Source organism: Phaenicophaeus curvirostris, chromosome 4 (assembly GCF_032191515.1).
Source record: "Phaenicophaeus curvirostris isolate KB17595 chromosome 4, BPBGC_Pcur_1.0, whole genome shotgun sequence".
NCBI lineage: Eukaryota > Metazoa > Chordata > Aves > Cuculiformes > Cuculidae > Phaenicophaeus > Phaenicophaeus curvirostris.
In genome coordinates, this window is record NC_091395.1 from 60,276,548 (window position 1) to 60,294,727 (window position 18,180).

At 36.3% G+C, this 18,180-nt stretch overlaps 1 protein-coding gene across 11 annotated transcripts in view; it reads left to right on the forward strand.

Moving 5' to 3' along the window:
* Positions 1–18,180, forward strand: part of KCNIP4 (potassium voltage-gated channel interacting protein 4) — a 415,602-nt gene that overhangs the window by 365,974 nt on the left and 31,448 nt on the right. For all 11 annotated transcript variants that reach the window (XM_069856229.1, XM_069856237.1, XM_069856236.1 and 8 more), the window contains one exon: positions 126–250. In XM_069856229.1, coding sequence (XP_069712330.1) covers positions 126–250 — 125 coding nt within the window. The remainder of the gene's footprint in view (positions 1–125; positions 251–18,180) is intronic.

An 18,180-nucleotide genomic window follows, 5' to 3' on the forward strand; every position in this document is an offset into this window, starting at 1 on the left:
TATTTGTCTTTAAAGCTGCAAATGCTGTTCTTCAAAAGAATGTCACTTAGCTTTCTTTTTGTCTGCAAGGGTTAGATATTCCTACAGCCTATATTTCTTATTTCTCTCTCTCTTGTATTCTGCAGACATTGTAGAAGATGAAATGGAAATGGCTACAGTACGACATAGACCTGAAGCTCTTGAACTGCTGGAAGCACAGAGTAAATTCACAAAGAAGGAACTTCAGATCTTATATAGAGGTTTCAAGAACGTAAGCACTTCCATTCTGAATTTACCATACATATACAGGATAGGCCACTGCAGTCTCAGCAGTATAAGAATGACTGGCAATGAAGCTCACGGGATTCAGTAGATAAATACTGCATATCTGGTCAGGTGAGGAAACAACCACCCTGCAAAAACTGGCTTCTTTAATGGCCAAAATATGCAGCCAAATTACGAAGCATCCAGAATTTTCAACACATTGAAAATTGTGTTAGAGCTGTTTGTCAAAAAACTAATTAAAGGGAAAGAATGTAAGCCCTGAATAATTGAGTTAGTGAGAAGTAAGATTTTTATTTTTGTGTTCACAATAGCTATCACAAGAAGTCATTCGCATAAATTGCACTAGAAGAATTTTTCGTTAGATGGACAGCAGTAGTTCAGTTCTTTAGTACTTCCTTGTTCCTCAAGTATATACAATTCTCAGATCCCTTCACCGAGACTCATTATTTGTGATGTTATTTTGGTTTATATATGTGCTCTGTTGACAGGTCAAATGTTTTTAGTTGATGGGGATCCCCACTGAGGACCCCAGAGCAGGAGTACAGTCTGCCTCCTTTTTCAGTGTGCACTTGATGTCCCGTGGTGCTAGGCTTGGTGCCGACATGTAAGGCACCCATGGTTAGGACAGCAGAGAAATAAGACACAAGAAGATTTTACTAAGTATTATTAAATTCTGCCTCTATTCAAAAAGTAAAAGCTGTCTCTCATTTTATTGATACTCTAAAAAAAGCTACTTTCTTTAAAAAAAAAGCCTCTTTTTTTCTGTCTTATTCTGCTTTCACATGATTAGCACTTCTATAGGATATCATATGTCATTAACCTGGAACAGAAAACACTTGATATTAAAAAAATTAACATCAGCAATTGCTTGCAAATAATGAGTTTGTGATATTAATCTATGTACTCAATAGTGAGTACTGCAACTGTACAGATTCTAAGTCTCCTGCTGAGCTGAAGGCAAAGATGCATTTAATTACATTTATCACCTTTTATTTAGTTCTTCTTTTGCCTTTAAAAAAGGTCTGCCTTCTTGCCCTTGGTATTTTCCATGCAAGTGAAATTGTGTAAGAAAGTGTAATGCTAAAAGCACAATGAAGCTCAACTATGGAATCAGAAAGTATTTTCAATAACTTTTACAAGAAGAAGTGTAAATCTTGGAGAATTCTTAAATATGTATTTTTTAATTAAAGCAAGCCTTGCAAATGGGTGATTTAAAAGTACATTTTTATCAAAAGCCTTCAATGCAAGTAAAATACAGTTACTTAATGTGTCCTGTCATCCTCAGTTCCAGAAGGTATATAGTGTTGGCATGTTAGTCATTAACAGTGATTGCTCTTAAAAGCTTTTCGTTTCCTCAGGGTACCAGAGAACGTTCCCCTGGTAATGACAGTATTCCCTAGATACTGCAAATCATGAACTAATGTCCTTAATTATCTAAGGCAAAAAGGTACAAAGTATAGTGGATAAAATAAGCCTTCTATCTGTTTCTTTAAGAATAACTTTCTTTAGAGTCTCAGAAATCAAGGACCTTGATAATTTTATGCATAAAATGAAGTATGGAAAAAGTGAATATGATATAAGAAAGTATTTTAAATGACTGCTTTACTTTTTTTTTTTAAAGAGGAATTCCAGTACTTCATATACTTTTGTGTTCTAAGATGTAAGTTCTTACATCAAAGGCATGTCAATAGTAATACACAGTAATACATCTTTATTTAGGTGTTTCATTTCCTTATCAGTACATGATAGTTTAAGACTTGTGTGTACAAATATCTTCAACTATTTGGAGCTAATGGTCATGAACTTCAGGTTTTTTATGTTTTATATAATTGCAAAATTATCAATTGCTTTAAAAAATGCTGTAAAGCATGCCTAGTTCTGGTGACTGTTATAAAAGTAAATTCATTTTAGCAGTAGTCTTTAGTCCAAGCATTAGACTTCAGAAATTAAGGATTCCAAAATTTTCAGTTGTGTTGGGGTTTGATTTGTTTCTCGTATTTATCAGTTTCTACTGCAAAATGCTCTACAGCTCAGTGAGCACCTTGCCTGTGTGCATTAGTTCATCTTTCCTGTCACATATCTAGCTTTTAGGAAATACAGTTTATGCAGGTTTGGTAGGTGCTGAAACAGGATGACAGTAAAGCATCTCACATGTCTATGGTTAGGTGGTTGCCCCCAACAGTGCTCAGTCATAAAATTCTGTCTGCCACAAATCTCTTCCCTTCTTGCTTCCCTTCTTTCTGGTCCAGCTTTACACTATCCTTCTGTTATCTCCACCCCTGTGTGCTTCATGCGCCAATATATCCTGGGGGTTAGCCACCTGGAAAGCAGGTTTGCAGGAAAGGACCTGGGGCTGCTGGTGGACACCAAGTTGAACATGAGCCAGCAATGTGCTCTGCAACAAAGAAAGCAAGTGATATCCTGATCTGCATAAGAGAAAGCAGGTCGATGGAGGTGATCCTTCCCCTCTATGCAGTAGTTATGAAGATGTGCCTGGAATGCTGTGTCCAGATATGGGCTCCCCAGCGCAGGAGAGACATGGACTTACTGGAGAGAGTCCAATGCAGGGTCATAAAGATGACTAAAGGGATAGGAGCATCTCACATATGATGAAAGGTTGAAAGGGGTGGAACTGATGATCCTGGAGAGGAGAAGAGGCTCAGAAGGATCTCATCAATGTGTATGTTATCATGTATATTAATACCTGAAGGGAGGGTGGAGAAGGTGGAGCCAGGGTCTTTTCAGTTGTGCCCAGTGACAGGGCAAGAAGCAATGGCCACAAAGTGAAACATAGGAGGTTCCTTTGCAACATAAGGAAATAACATTTCACTGTGAGGGTGAGGGAGTACTGGCACAAGCTGACTGGGGAAGTTGCATAGTCTCCCTCCTTGGAGATATCCAAAAGCCATCTGGACATGATTCTGAGCAACCAGCTCTGGGGTGGCCCTACTTGAGCCCTCTGGGATGTGTACCAGTTGACATCCAGAGACCTCTGCCAACCTCAGCCATTCTTTAATTCTGTGATATCTGTGATATTCTGTTTAATCATCCACAAGGAAGGAACCACCACTGAAAATATTTATTGAAACTTACAGGCAATCATCTTCAACATGACACCATCAAAATTTGTGCAAATCCTATGTCTGTGTTTTATGCTTTTCATCTGATGTTTGCCTGTCTTGCTATCTCTTCAATAATTTAACTATACTATGCAAGATATGTTAAGGCATGAATTTAAGCCGCTGTAGCTCTGCTGACATTATGGTCCTGTTAGACTATATTTATGGCATCCCATAGCACAGTAGGATTAGCATTGTACTGTGCACTGGCAGGAGCTCAAAAAAGCTGTAGTGAGGACTGGGGTCCTAAAGGCAGTGTAGCTAGTATCAGCTGGCATAATCACTACGTGTGCTCTGATTAATTCAACAGAATTATGCCCTGAGTATGGATTTTTGCTGTAGTTGCATCTTCAGTGAACTGTAAAATAATTAGTGCTACATTATTGCTTGATATTTTTAATCAACATGCAGTAGTTAAGTTAGTTCAACTCTATCTGTTAAACTAGTAACTGCTTGCTAGTCTAGGAGTGCATGTTGATTTCAGGTTGCATTTTCCAATCCTTAAATCCACAGATCATCCAGCTCATTACAGAAGGAACAGATACCGATTCTATCCTTATATAAAGCATTAAAAAATTGGGAGATTTTTAGTAGTTAAACTTTAATGCTACCAGAAGGTAAATTATCTGTAATTTAGCAAATATTAATAACTTTTATGAACAAATTTAAGCTTTAGAAGGAACGAGACTTCATTCCTACTATGGTGATAGAAGATGCAAATTCAAAACTGGCATATCTTTCAGAAGAACTCAGGTATCTCTTTACATGTATCAGATAGCAAAGTTTAATTTTGTTCTGTGTATTTTCAACAGCTTTTTTAGTATGCAAATTTTTTCTTCTGTCTTTATGCAGGCATGACAGAGAGAAATAGGTCCCAGACAGGACAAAGAAAAAACAGTTGATGAAACAGGAGAAAAGCCGTACTCAGTCCCTTTACCTCAGTAAGCTGTTCTCAAAAGCAGCCAGATAAGGGAAGGAATATAAGAATGGGAATTTAAAGTGATAATTCCACTAACATACTGTTCTGTCATCTCACACTCTGCTACTGAAGTACTTCCTGTGCTGACAAATATCAACTCTGTCTTTGTATTTTACATACTTTAACCAAAGTTTTTTTCCATAAACTGCGATAATTACTTTTTCAACCTTTTGTACTTTGATATCTACAGCATCTGGCGGGAAATTATCTCCATAGCCAATAATGCTTTCTGTGAAAAAAGAATTCATTCCTGTGTCAAACTTGCTGCTTTTATTTTAATAACATATCTATGGTATTTCTGCTCTGAGAAAATGCGTAACCATTGCTATTTCTTCTCCAAGACATTGACTGTTTCACACACTTCTAATACATTTCCTCCTTTTCATGAATGAAAAGGATTTGTCTGTCTAATCTCACTCCAGCTTGCAGATTTCCCTGAGTCCTATCTAGTTCTAGGATGTCTGTTCTGAGATAGGGATGACCAGAATTTCTCACAGGTTACATCCAGTTATATATTAATTATGAATTCAAATTACTTACATATAGTTCTGACTGACTTCAGATGAGAAAGCATCAAGTGCTCCAGTATTTCTGTAGTGATTAAAAAGTTTGATTTATTATGTGGTTTTTACTTATACAAAAATAGAAAGGTAAGCCTTTAAAGATGCTTGCATCAATTTGCTTTTCTGGTGTCTGTAAATTACACACTAAATCCAGCAAAAAAGTAATTCGAGTAGAAGGAGCATATCATCTCAGATAGCTGAAAAGCCTTCGTACACATGAAAGCTTCAGAAAGTCTCGGTTCACACTGTAGTACAGCTGATGCTCTAGGAAGCAAGAAGTAGGGGATAACTGCAAGAAAGATCCAAAGAGTATTGAAATGCCTATGTTGGAAATGGCTAGCAGCCAACGTCAACATTTAAAATACAGAAGGAGATACACTTATTTCACCTCCTTGATAAGGAGGTGAAATAAGCACCTTCAAATGAGCTAACAACTATTACAAGAACAAACATGAAGGGAGAACTCATGCCTATACTCAGTAATTCAACCATTTTAAAGCTTCTATTCCATCCTTCAGAAACATCCTTAATGAAGTCCTAGCCTCTCCCAAGGCTCGAAAGGTTGCCCTCAGCGCTCTGGTTTTACAGTGTTTCTGCACTTTTGTTGATGAGTTGCTGCTCAGCTGTCATCGCAGTGGGACCTCTCCATTTTGTATTTGGCTTCCTGTCATCCCACTTCTTGTAAATTGAAATTGTGATTGCTGCAGGCATTAACCTTTCAATCCAACGGCTCTGTGGCAGGCCTAGTACAAGTGGTGCTTCACAGTAAATTGCACAGACTTTCAAGCGTACACTCAATATGTGGTCTTTCTTTCTCTTTTGTCCACTGATAGGTCTCTCAAAGTTCTCTCTAAAAATCTTTCTGAGCTATGGCACATTTCCATTTTAAAAATATTTAGAGAATGCTTTTTCTGCACAAAAGATACTCCTGTGCTAAACTTAAATGTTAATGATCTTGTAATTTTGGTTGATTCTTCTCATCAAAGATTCTGTCAAGTTCTGTGTTGGGAAACTACTAGACTTTCTTTAAAAAGTGAAAGGATTTTTGATTAACATTAATCTTATCCAGATTTATATCAGAGAAAGAGCAAACTGAAGTCATGCATGCATAAAAATGTCCCTGGATACATACTGTAGCTTTAAATAGGTAGCTTCATACTTGTGACATTTATTGGGAAAACATCATTTCTAACGTACCTTTCTTCCCTATTGCTGTTAGCAAATGAGGCAAACAATAATAGTAAGGTAATAACCCTGATAATGTTGCAGCTCACAGATAGGTCCCCCGTCACACTACCCATCCATGTAAGAATACATTTATGCATAACCCAAAATATGGTAATGTATTCAAAGATTTTTCCATTTCAATTATGATTTGATGGAAGAATTATGTTGCTCTGTTTTGCATTTGTGAGTCTCACAGAAAGTGCAAAGAAAGCTTATTTTATGGGTCATTTATTTGATTGTCTACAGCATTTGAGTTTTGCATGATATTGAAAAATGCAACTATTCTAATTGTCCTTTTCTGGAAAATTCCATACCTTTTGTTTGTTGTTAGTCTTTGGTGAGGGTAAAGTGGTCGTTTTATCTATTTAACTATATTTCCAATCTAATGAGTAGGAAATACAAACATACGGTTCATGTCACGTGGGTTTATCCATCTTAGGTATATCTACATACCCACCTGTAAGAATATTCATAGGAAATTTTTAATAAGCTGGGCTAAATGACATCCAGAGACCTTCCAGCAAAGAGTTTCATCAGTTTGTGATCTGAACTGCCCACATTCAGTTTAGATAATTAATTTAACATATAGGATTAGCTACTGAAATTAATTGCTGTTTCTGTATTGTGCACAGCACCCCAATCCCATAAAAATCTCTCTTACAGTGGGAATTTTCACATTCTTAGCTGTAACAAGTCTACATAAATAAATAAAATCTGCATAAATAATTACCATGGAAATTCAGACTAATGTGTGATATGGCTTTATATCCAGAGAATATTGGAAGGGAGACATTAAAAAAGAATTTTTGATCAGTGAGACACAGAATCTTATGTCATGATTAACATTAACTGACAAGAAAGACAAATCCAAAGTTTTGATGCTGATCTTCAAGCTAATTCTCCAGTTCTAGACCTCATATGATAAGTGCTCACATTATGTATTAAAAGCTGTCTAAAATTATCTGTGCCAGATCCAGTAGAATGATGTAGAAAACTTAAGTTTAGCACCAGCTCTCATTACATTCAGTTTGTTCACAGACAGAGACTATGAACTGCAATTAAGAAAGTCTTCAGGATGGTAAGGAAGCTGCTTACGCTGGCTAACTTAAAACACCAGGTACAAATATTTATCTGAATTTATACCCCTCTCCAAAGCTTCTTTTCACCCTCCTAAATACTAGGCATCTTCATGAGCTACCATGATCTGCTGAGAATAGATGCCTGAAACAAAAAGGTAGATTTATCCACAATTGTTATAACAGCCTGGTAGTTCGAGCATTTTCCCATGCAATGGGAGTTTTAAAAAGTGAAAGAAAAAATATAAATTTGACAGAAGTATTTGGGAATTAGAAGAGCAGAATTGAGTTGGTGCACTGAATAAAAATTATTTTCATTTTAGAAATCATTACTGCAATTTTTGTTTAATGATGAAGATGAAGGTTACATATATACTGTGCATTTTGCAGTATATGCACTAGCTTGTGCAAAACCTGAAACATCTCAATGTAATTTTTAGAGTACTGGAAATAAAGTTTTCAGACTGGTTTACAGTCTCTTACATATATTTATGCATGATATTCTAAGAATACCAAATATATTTGTTTTGCTCATTGCAACTGGAATTTGGTAAGAAAGGAGGTATGAGAAATGTATCTCAGTATCCTACTACACCTTTAAAGCTATTCTGTTAGCACAGTATCTGATCTATGACTAATAGAGATGTACAGTTCTGTCTTACTGTTCTGTCTTTCACTTCTTTCTTTCAAGTGTAGTTTCTAAGATAACCAATGTCATGACTAGAATTCATTTAGTACAAATAGAAAATGTGTCCCGTTTTATTATATTCGTGAGATGCTAAAAGCTGACAAGGGACATAGACATTTGACTACAAAAGAGATTAAAAAAATGGATGATAGAAAGAGTTTGAATACCACTGTGATGATCTGAACAGAGATTTTGAAAGCTCATTCCATTTTCCTTGCTTCCTTACTTAACCTTCTCTACCTGTTCTGAAAAATGAGAAGGAGCAAAGACAACATAATCCTCTTTGTTTATATCTCTGGAGCATTGTGTATTATGAAATAGAAGGTTTCACCCTATGAGAAATAAGGCTTTAGCTTGGATCATCTATCTCTGATCATAAGTGTTCCCCATCTCACAGAGCCAATAGGATGTCTTCAGTTCATTGTGATCCTATTCAGTTCTACACTGAATTTGTGTGTTTGTATTGCAATGGATAAATTCAGATTCAAGATTATTACAGATCAGAAGACACTGAAGAAAACAAAACCTGGCATGGGTGACAATGGCAGTATTGCAAAAGTATTTTGCCCCTCACATTGGCCTTCCAAATCTTGTTCTTGCAGACAAAGTAGTTTAGAGCTTAAACATGCTTTTCACCCTCCTCCAGGAGTTCTAGGACAGCAAGGAAGATTTCATTTTACCAGAAGTCAATGCAGTTGCTTTTCCCTCAAGATTTGACAACTGTCTGCAATAGTCTTTGGAAGAAAAACATAGGTCACTTAAAAGGTTTCCACCTAGTTCTCCTGGATGACATGAAACAACACTAAAACTGTTTGACCTGTATCCCTTTGTGACCTTGAATATCAAATAAAGGCTGGGTTGCCATTACTGGGTAACAATGCATGAAAGATGTCCATTGTGCTGAAAGTTTTATGGAGATGCTGGTTCCTTTACACAAACAGTGTATGAACAGCAGTGTTGTGGACACAAAGAGAATGTATATACAAAGAAACACCAATAATTTGTCTTTTCAAATAGATGCAGTGATGGCAACTGAGTGGGTTGTGCCTCATGCATATGAACCTGATAAATTTGTAGCACAGAAATGCCAATAAAATACAGAGGAAAAAAAGGTAATTCGTGTATCTTACCAGGAAATCAGACAGTAATAATTCAAACTGGAAATAAACACATCCTCATGTTAGGAAACTCCAGTGACTTGCTTAGCCTTAATAAATTGAACAATAGCAAATGCATAGTGAAACTCCAAGCAACGAAACCTAGAAACTGGATACTGTGTGTGCTGTCAACAGACTGATTTCTGTAAATCATCTTTTTCTATCTAGAGAAACTTTATGAAAACATATATAATGCACATAGCTCAAACCTCCATATTTTAAAATGGTTATTATTTACTAGTTATGCTTCAGATCATTTTTTTTTCTCAATTTTACATCACTGAAGAAAAAATTTTAAAATAAAACCCTTGCAATTTTGTTATGTTTCGAAAGCAGTGGCATTCATTTGCTAGGGGCATAGAGGGAACTTTTCCGTATTTCAAACAAGACTATGTGAAAACCTTTTAACAAACTGAGCAATAAATAATGCTTACATTCATTATATATTTCCTTCAGGAGTTAGTCAAGAAGCTTGAAAATTTTCAAATAGAAGAGTAAAAAAAATTTGGAGGTACAGTTTGACAGACCTAGCATATAGTTGTCAGTTGTGACAAATTTATAGACCTTAATGCATTCAGAGGAGATACTCGTTTCAATTAGTCTCGCAGTTGTTGGCAGAGATTGAAATCTTCTTTTTGAAAGTTAATAATGAACTCAGTTCCTACATTTCTATTAATCTCATGACTTACTGCTGTTCGTGGAGATACTTGATTTCTTGTTCTCTAGGGAAAAACGGTCACGTGGCATAGCAAGTATTGTCTTCATAATGGTGATTGTTTACTTCTGAATTATCTCTGAAAAATGTAGATGCCAATTCACTAATTAAGCAGTATATAAAAAGTGTGATTTTAAGCATCTAGTATCGATAATAGTGGAGAGCAACAAATACCTCTAAAGTTGTTCTATACTCTAAAAAAGTCAATGCTATATTTTAGTGGAATTGTATTTCTCTGTGTGCTTGTCATTCCATCCTGTTTGAAATTGGCAGGACCCTGTTCTGTTTGCTGGTGTGCTCTCACCCAGACTCATGATAAGTGATAACATCAGTCATGCCAGGCTGGCCCTTGATGCACAACATAAATACCTTCTGCTCTGACAGCCAGCTGCTCAGTGAAACTCATCTGCCGGTAGAGATGTTCCCTACCACAGAGCTTTTGGGTGCATCACTATGGGACATCTGAGGAATAGAAATGTTTATGTACTACAGCATGAGCAGCAAAATATCTTCTTTGTCTATGGCTCAATGCAGTTACTTTTTTGCTGTGTCTGGATTGAGCATTGAAAGTTTGGTACTTGAGTTATATGAAATTGTTGGATTTGGGTTTCTGGGTGATCAGTAACATGAGAGAAGTAAAATTTGGTGCAATGCACCACTGGTGATGTTGTCATTTAAAAATTTCATACGTAGACAATTCTTATTCTCTTTTCTCTCACCTGTGCAGTTTTCTTCAGGAGGTCAGATGAATAATAGCTGCAACTGCTATAAACACTGCACCTTATAACACACAGCTTAGCATAAGAACTCTTAGTAAGCCAATTCATCAGTTGATAAAACAGTGTTCAAAAAATCCCACTACTTGCAATTCTTACTACTAGTTTTCTTACTTTTAAAGAGCATTTACATAAACTATTATAATTCCTTATTAAATCCTGTACTAAGTTGCCTCCCTGTTGCACTGTAATTAAGAGACACAAAGGGGACACACGTGCTTTTAGGTGGGCATCACAAGCATGCAAAATGAGAGTACAGGGAATGAATACATCTTCTTATGCTTCTGGATGCTACAGTTAGACCATTTAGGTACTGATTACTTCAAAAATTTATAGGCAAAAATCTCATTTGTACTGGATGCAGGAATCTGTTCAAGATCCCAGGAATTTCCAAGTAATTTTGGATTTTTTTTTCTTATTTAAATTCCTGATGAATTTAAACAAAATCAGCAATCAAGTTTGGTCAGAAAGCAGTGAAACCATCAAAAGTCCTTTCTTGAGTTCAACAGAGTTAATTTCAGATTGGAAATGACTTTACATCTGTATCTGTGCTAAAAATAAACACTGATACATCTTAAAATAAGAAAGCAAATCACAAGTGACAAAGCAACAAGGTCGACCTGCATTCTTGGGTCAACCTGCATTTTGGAGTGAAAGTCCAAAATCCAGTAGCTAACAGAGTCCATATCCTTTAGATCAGCTTGACATTTGCAGAGTTGTTCTGCAGTCTTATTATGTGAATGATTCTCATGTTAATTTTCAAATAAGAGAATTTATTCAACCCAATTAATTCCACTGCAAAATATACTTAAAGGAACTTACACACAATGCATATAACAGAAGAAACAGGAGCCAATAACTCAGAACACAGCATGATTCAGTAAACACAGCACAAAACTAGAAGTCTAAAGTCTCTAGCCTTTTGGTTCTCTGAGTGGCTTATTAACTATCACACACCTTTAAAAATCTTTTACTATCACACTAAGAAGCCTTCTGCATTGCAAGAGAACATTACAACAGTGCTTCACTGCCTGCGCAGGCTCCACATTGACTACTGCCTAATTTAATGTCTCTGGTCTGACAGTCAAAACCTTTTAAAATGGCCCTGGCTATCTGAGAGATTGCTTCTCAGCCTTTAATCAAAGATTCTGCAAACACATCCTGGGAACAAAGTGGGGTGCACCAGTAGGGGGGCTGGTGGCTGTGGGAGACTGAACTTTCCCAGCTGCTAGAGATATCAAAGTTCATCCATACAGGAGAGAGAAATGAACACTGAAATACTTGGTGTTAAGAGTGAAATGTGTGTTCTGTGGGCAGTATATTTGAGTGAGACCGTTTACCCTTCCATGACCGAGCTCCATATCTGTCAAGTGGAAATAACAGTAATTTTATACCTGAAAAAACAATCTAGGAATCACTCTACGTGTGAGTTCTAAGAATTATTTCCTTGTTCCATTTATGCATCCTTGACACTGTGACCAGCTTCACTGTGTCCTCAGAAAAAGAAGCTTCAAGATTATTTTTTACAAGTAAATGCCTAGTAGCTGGATATAGCAATATTTGTCTCTGGCATCCTGTCTATCAGCAATTATAGGTATCAGGACAACAGACACATGATCACACTTGTTATTAAAAATGTCAGCGCTAACCACTGGATCTAGGTGTGCAGGAAGTGTGTTAAACCAAATTCAAATCAATAGGCAGGAAATTCAGCTTCAACTAACTGCCAGCTGAACAAGCCATCTCACATTCTTTTTTCACCTCTTTCCTAAGTTTTCAGGGCATAAGCTCTTTTTCAGTGTTTCTCCATGTCCTGAATAATGAGTCCCCAGTAAAAATCAGAGTACAATGCGTGATTCATTACTACTCACAAAGTTTTAAAACAAGCAGTATTTGTTACCTTTCTAAAGAGCAAGATGAGAAAGAAGAACAACTCAGCATGAAATAACAGAGAACTTTACTATGAAAAAGGATGCAAAATCAGATTCAACTTGGTATCACAAAATAATGGAAAATTTGTTCATCAGTTTTTATCTTCCTCTATAGAGTCACCAATTGTGGATGTTTGTAACATTTAGCTCCTGAATTAATACTGTTGGTCTTCTAGGCTAAAAATCCTGCCTCACAAGTCAGTTGCAAAACTTCATTGATTTTAATTGAACTTGTTAAAATATCACGAAGATTTTTTTATCCTTTTCATAAGTTTTGCACTATAAGAATGGTGTCTCAAGAATTACAGAGCTCTAGACAGAAACAAGGTAATTCCATCTTAGTTCAGCTGATTTGGCCCCTAATACATTAACTATCTGTGATGAAAAGAACTGCATATTCCTTCATTCTGTCAGACAACTGTAATTTATGGTAATTGTCTCTAAAATCTTCCAGTCCAGTCCCAGAGGAAGATATCCCCATAAGGTAATACCAAAATGTATTCTAATTATTATTTTTCACCAGTAGATAATCAAGTATCTGTCCTGGTTTTCCTGTGCTAGAAAAATCTGATCTCTTTTCTGTTTTCTTCTGGTTTTCTTCTTCTTTTTTTCTTTTCTCCTTCATTAATAAGTCATGAAAGAGTATGCATCCCAATAAAAGTATACACACCATTTAGCTGAGAGTATGCAGGACTCTTCAGAACTCTCAGTTCTGAAAAAAACTGGAGGTTTCAGGTTTTGCTCTGCAAACAAAATGCTATTCTCGGTTTGGTCATTGCCTTCTGCATTCAGAGCTCCTGGGAGCAGCATCTTTTGAGAAATCTCAGGGCACTCTTAAGTTTCCTGCTTCATTTCCCAATAAAGACCTAATTAGGATCCTAATTTGAAGCCCATCCCTTTTCTAGTAGTGTAACTGTCAACACAAAACAGTCCATGAACAGGCTGGAAGGTTATGCACAAGAATCAATTAGGTTCTTCTGTTTCTTATCTCTAAGTATCATAATTCTCCAGATCATCCCTCAGACTTGATCAAATAACCACACTGAATCTGATTTCCAAAAAATTTGCTGCACTTTCACTAGTATTGAAAATAAATAAATCAATTCATATAGCATCTGCCTTACTGAGCAAAAGATGTAATATCATTCCCTGTAGTGGAGCCTAAGTTACAGCAGCTTTACTTTCTTACTCTGTTATCAGGAGCTACCGTTAAGGAACAAAGACAAATTTTTTGTGCCGCAAACTTAGCAGGCTATGCAAGAAGGCTTTATGCCCAGCAATTTCAACCTCAATGAATCTTCATAACAAATGATACAACTACAAGAAATGCAATCTCTTTCTTAGACCTACCCTATACAATAGATAACTTTTTCAGATGTATCTGATTATCTAGTTCTCTTTTCCCCTTCTTGTTATCTCGGAACTATCTTCTCCTTCTTTTTTGTTTATTTATTCTGTTCATGTTTTCACAAAAATATGCCAGCAAACATCTGTCACTATTTATTTAGGTTTATCTCAGTATTCAGTTCCCATAATTTAACTTGTATTACAGATTTTCCATATGCTTCCAAAAGCAACTTATTCGATATTCACATATGAGACAAGGACAGCTTCAGAACAGTCTAAAGATTTATGTAGTTTATTTAGATTTTTGTCTGTGCTAAAAAAGTGGATAGGTCATATTCCTGACTAAACTTCAAATTCCATTCTGGTGCTTTTCTTATGTCTTTTACCAAACAGAAACAATATCTCTTATGTAAGTAACGATGGTACCTCCTGTCCTGTCTTATGGAACTGTTCATTCCTCCTTCTCAAAGGCATTTAGATTTATGTCCTGAAGTATTGCCACAAAACTCACTTTGCCCCTTCCATGGTCACCAGAAATGGTAGAGCTCTAGTGGTTGAGTATCTTGTGGACCCATGCTCTGAAGAGCCCTTTGAGCAACAGAATAAAGCAGATGTTTGTGCATTGTGCTGGCAGACTGGATGAGGATGGATGAGACACTGAAGTTTTGGTACATAAAAAAGGGAGCCTGTGACAGACATTGAACACCAGAGAGCCTCCAGGATGAGTCACATTGCCCTTACTGTGTGAAGAGGAAAGAAGCATTTCTTCCCACGAACTGCATCTCTCTCACTCACAAGCAGCTTTGTACATGACATTGCCTCAATTGCTTCTGATTTTCACCACTGCACTTGTGATTCAGGTCCTATTTATGCTAATGTCAGGCTAAGCTTTATGAATATTTATGTAGATAAACACTTTTGTTCTTATGTTTGCAATGCTGGGGCTCTTCTCCTGAGAAAAGTGTTGTTAGTAGTGGAGAAAGCAAATAACTTTGTTAAAGGATGAATGTTTTACTATATAAAATATAAATAATGAATACATGTTTGATTTCTGTTTTCTAACTTGCTCCCCATAGGCTTTTATGCTCTTCACCATTTCTCCAAGCTGACAGGATTCTGTAGGAGTTGTAATTCCGTAGTGCTTTTCATCATAGTTAGCACTGACCGAATATTGATCTGTCTGCCTTTACCATTGCATGTCTTTGCAAGAAACAAAGAACCCCCACTCTGAAAAATGTGGAAATAACATGAGTTAGGACACAGTTTCAGGACGAGTGTCTTTCATGCAGACTTGTGTCCCATTAATGCAAAAATCAGAGTTTTCTTACTTCATCATTTTAATGAAAATTTTATTTGGTGTTAGTACTTTGTATCAACATCCAGTTGACTGACAAACAGACAAAAAAAATGGATCAGAATTTTAAACAGAATATAGTTCTTTTTTTTGACCCCGACACACTGAGGTTGCTTCATTACCACCTTGTGCTAAATCTAGGCTTTCTAATTTTTTAGATATGGTTATGAAATACTAGTAATCAGAATGGTGTAAGTCTGCTAAACTTTAGCAGACAATTGTTAGTACATTTTCTTCCTCAGTGAATCTTCGACTCTTAAAGGGTACAGGGAGCTTCTAGGGAAAACAAAAGCATCAAATGAGCTTCTAAATTTTAACTCCCTCATGTATGAAAAATAAAATAAAAGTCTTCATTGTAGGGAATTGACCTGTACTCAAATCTTGCTGTTAGGGACTGGTGATGTCCTTCATTATGCTGTTCTGCTCAATTCCTTGAGTGGGTCTAAGCACGTGCACCTGAGCGAGCAGCAGTTGCCAGCAAGGAGCTATTCTTCTCCTCTCTCTGAAGCATGAGTTATGCTACGTTTAGTTTAATTATAGCCCCCATCTATTTGTGAAGTCATGATTGTAAAATGCCTTCCTGTAGCAACATGTGAGGGGAGAAACAGTAAGCATCTTTCAGATTCTAGGGACTCATCCATAAAAGTTTAGTGTGTCAGGCTTTGGGGTGAACTTTTTATTCAAATGTTCAGTCATGTTGTTTACTGTTGGTTTACTGCCAGTGCTAAGAATAGGAAACTAAAAATTACATTAGTCAGTGGGCATTGCTAAACAAAGAATGGTGCTGACTGAAAGCGTTGCTGGCACCTCACCTACAGTATTGTGGAAGCAGCCAAAGTGTTGATTGTTATTTACTGTGTGAAGCCACAGATGCTGGATGTGAGCCAGCTCCTTTATTTCTGCTTGTTTTCTTCTGAAATTGCCATAGCGAGTAGGGGGTATGAATAGGCTTTTGTTCATAAGAGTATCTTCCACTGGGAGGCTCAAAATCTTGTACATTTTTGCTATGCCATTGGGAAGCATTATTGTAATCCCTTCTATAGGTGGCTAAATAGAAGCAAGAAGTTTTGTGGTTTAGCAGATGAGACAAGGCTTGAAAGGAGTTTCTACATGTATTTCACCAATGGCTGTCAATGGAGATTGATGCTATGAAACCCACTGAATTCCATGATGTTCCTAAAAATGTAGACTGTTGCCGCTGAGGTATAAAATGAGTCTACAGCTTCTGTGACAGAAATGAGAATGCAACAAACCAAGGTGTTGTCTCTGTAAGCCTTTATCAGAAGTAATTCTAATGTACTTTAGATCACAGAGGAAAGATCAAATGGAAGGCTGACCCTTCAGACCTAGGAATTAATGCACTCCATTTGGGGATGCCCTGAATTCTAGGTCCTCCTTCAAAAACTGCTTATGCTTTACACCTGTAGTCATAAGTGGGCAAATTCATATGAAGTCTTTAGAGTAGGGACTGAGACAAAAGACTATCTGAGATAACCATCCCTAACCATTTCAGGTAAAACACTTTACTTTTGTATTACTCCCTGCTTCTTTCATCCTGTACACCTTCTATAAACTACAGGAAAAATGTTTCTTCACCTCCATTACTGGAGCCCCCAAGGCTTACAAGTATATTCAAGTATACAAGACTAGAGTATGTTATTTTATGTTCTGATCTATAAGGTTTAATTCTGCAGTAACTGAAAGCAGTAGCAAGCTGTTTTAGTAATAAATTTAAACCCTCTTGAAATCATCAAGTAAGTCTGACCCAAGGTATACCTTTGGTCAATGTTATTTCCTCATCCCTGTTTGGCTACAGCATCTTTCTATATGATTGCATGGAAGTTCTTTTTTAAATGTAAAACAAGAACTGTTTCAATAAAGAAAAGGTTCCATGAAAGCTTTTTTTATAGCCCAGTCCTGAGAAACCTAAGATGAGAAATTTAAGCATAAAAAATCTCCAAGAACTATTTCAGTTTGAATAGACAGGAGGTGGAATTAATAGCTGTCCCTTTCCTGGTAACATGAAAAGTAGCAGTGATAATTGAAATTAAAAACACTAGCAGTTTTCATTGTAATTGAATTGAACACGGGTTATTCATTAGAGAAAATGATTGGAAATCCATCAGGCTAGAGACAGGTCATTATAAACATACTCATTTATATATAACGTATATTGTAGTACATAGTAGGGATAATATCCCATATATGAAAATAATATTTATGCTGGCCTTAGAATTAGATTATTCATATGAGTAATTTCAAGCAGTGTAATAAATAAAAAATTATAAAAAAACCCAAAACCACACCAGCTTCTATTTTGGACTTTGAAAATTTCCACTCCCTGAGTATCTTCATGTGTCTTACACATATTAATGTACTGGGATTCTCAACTCTCCTACCAAGTAAGAAAAGCTTCTCTAACATACTAATTAATCTTCATTTTACTCCAGGAAGCTCTTTTAGAACAAAAATTATATTAAATTCTTTCAGCTATAACTATGTTTAAAGTACACTTTGTCTTATACTTTACATGTGTTCTGCTTTAAGTAGACATGGCATAATTATGGAGCATGAATTATACTCAGACAAGGATAATCTTCCTGATTGAGTCCATTTCTGCTTTCTCTGGTATACCCAGATCTACATTAGCTTAGAAGATATTTGTTTATCAGTACAGTATTAATAATTCATTAATTCAAATAAATAGAGAAAATAATTTAAAAATGTTAGGAAAGTTAGCAAAAGACTTCAGTTATTTAAGGGAAAAATTCATGTTTCTGAGTTGTTTGAAGAATTATCTTCTCTCTGAGAAAATTAACTGATGTCTATTACTGGGTAAGTGGCATGAAGAAGAATGCAGCTCTATTGTCTAGAGTAGCTGGTAAGCCAACTACTAAACCTTTATAAAACTATTTAAAACTAGAGGGGGCTCCTCTGTCTAGCAGAAGGAAAGAAATGACATTTTCTTATTTATATTGAGTGTG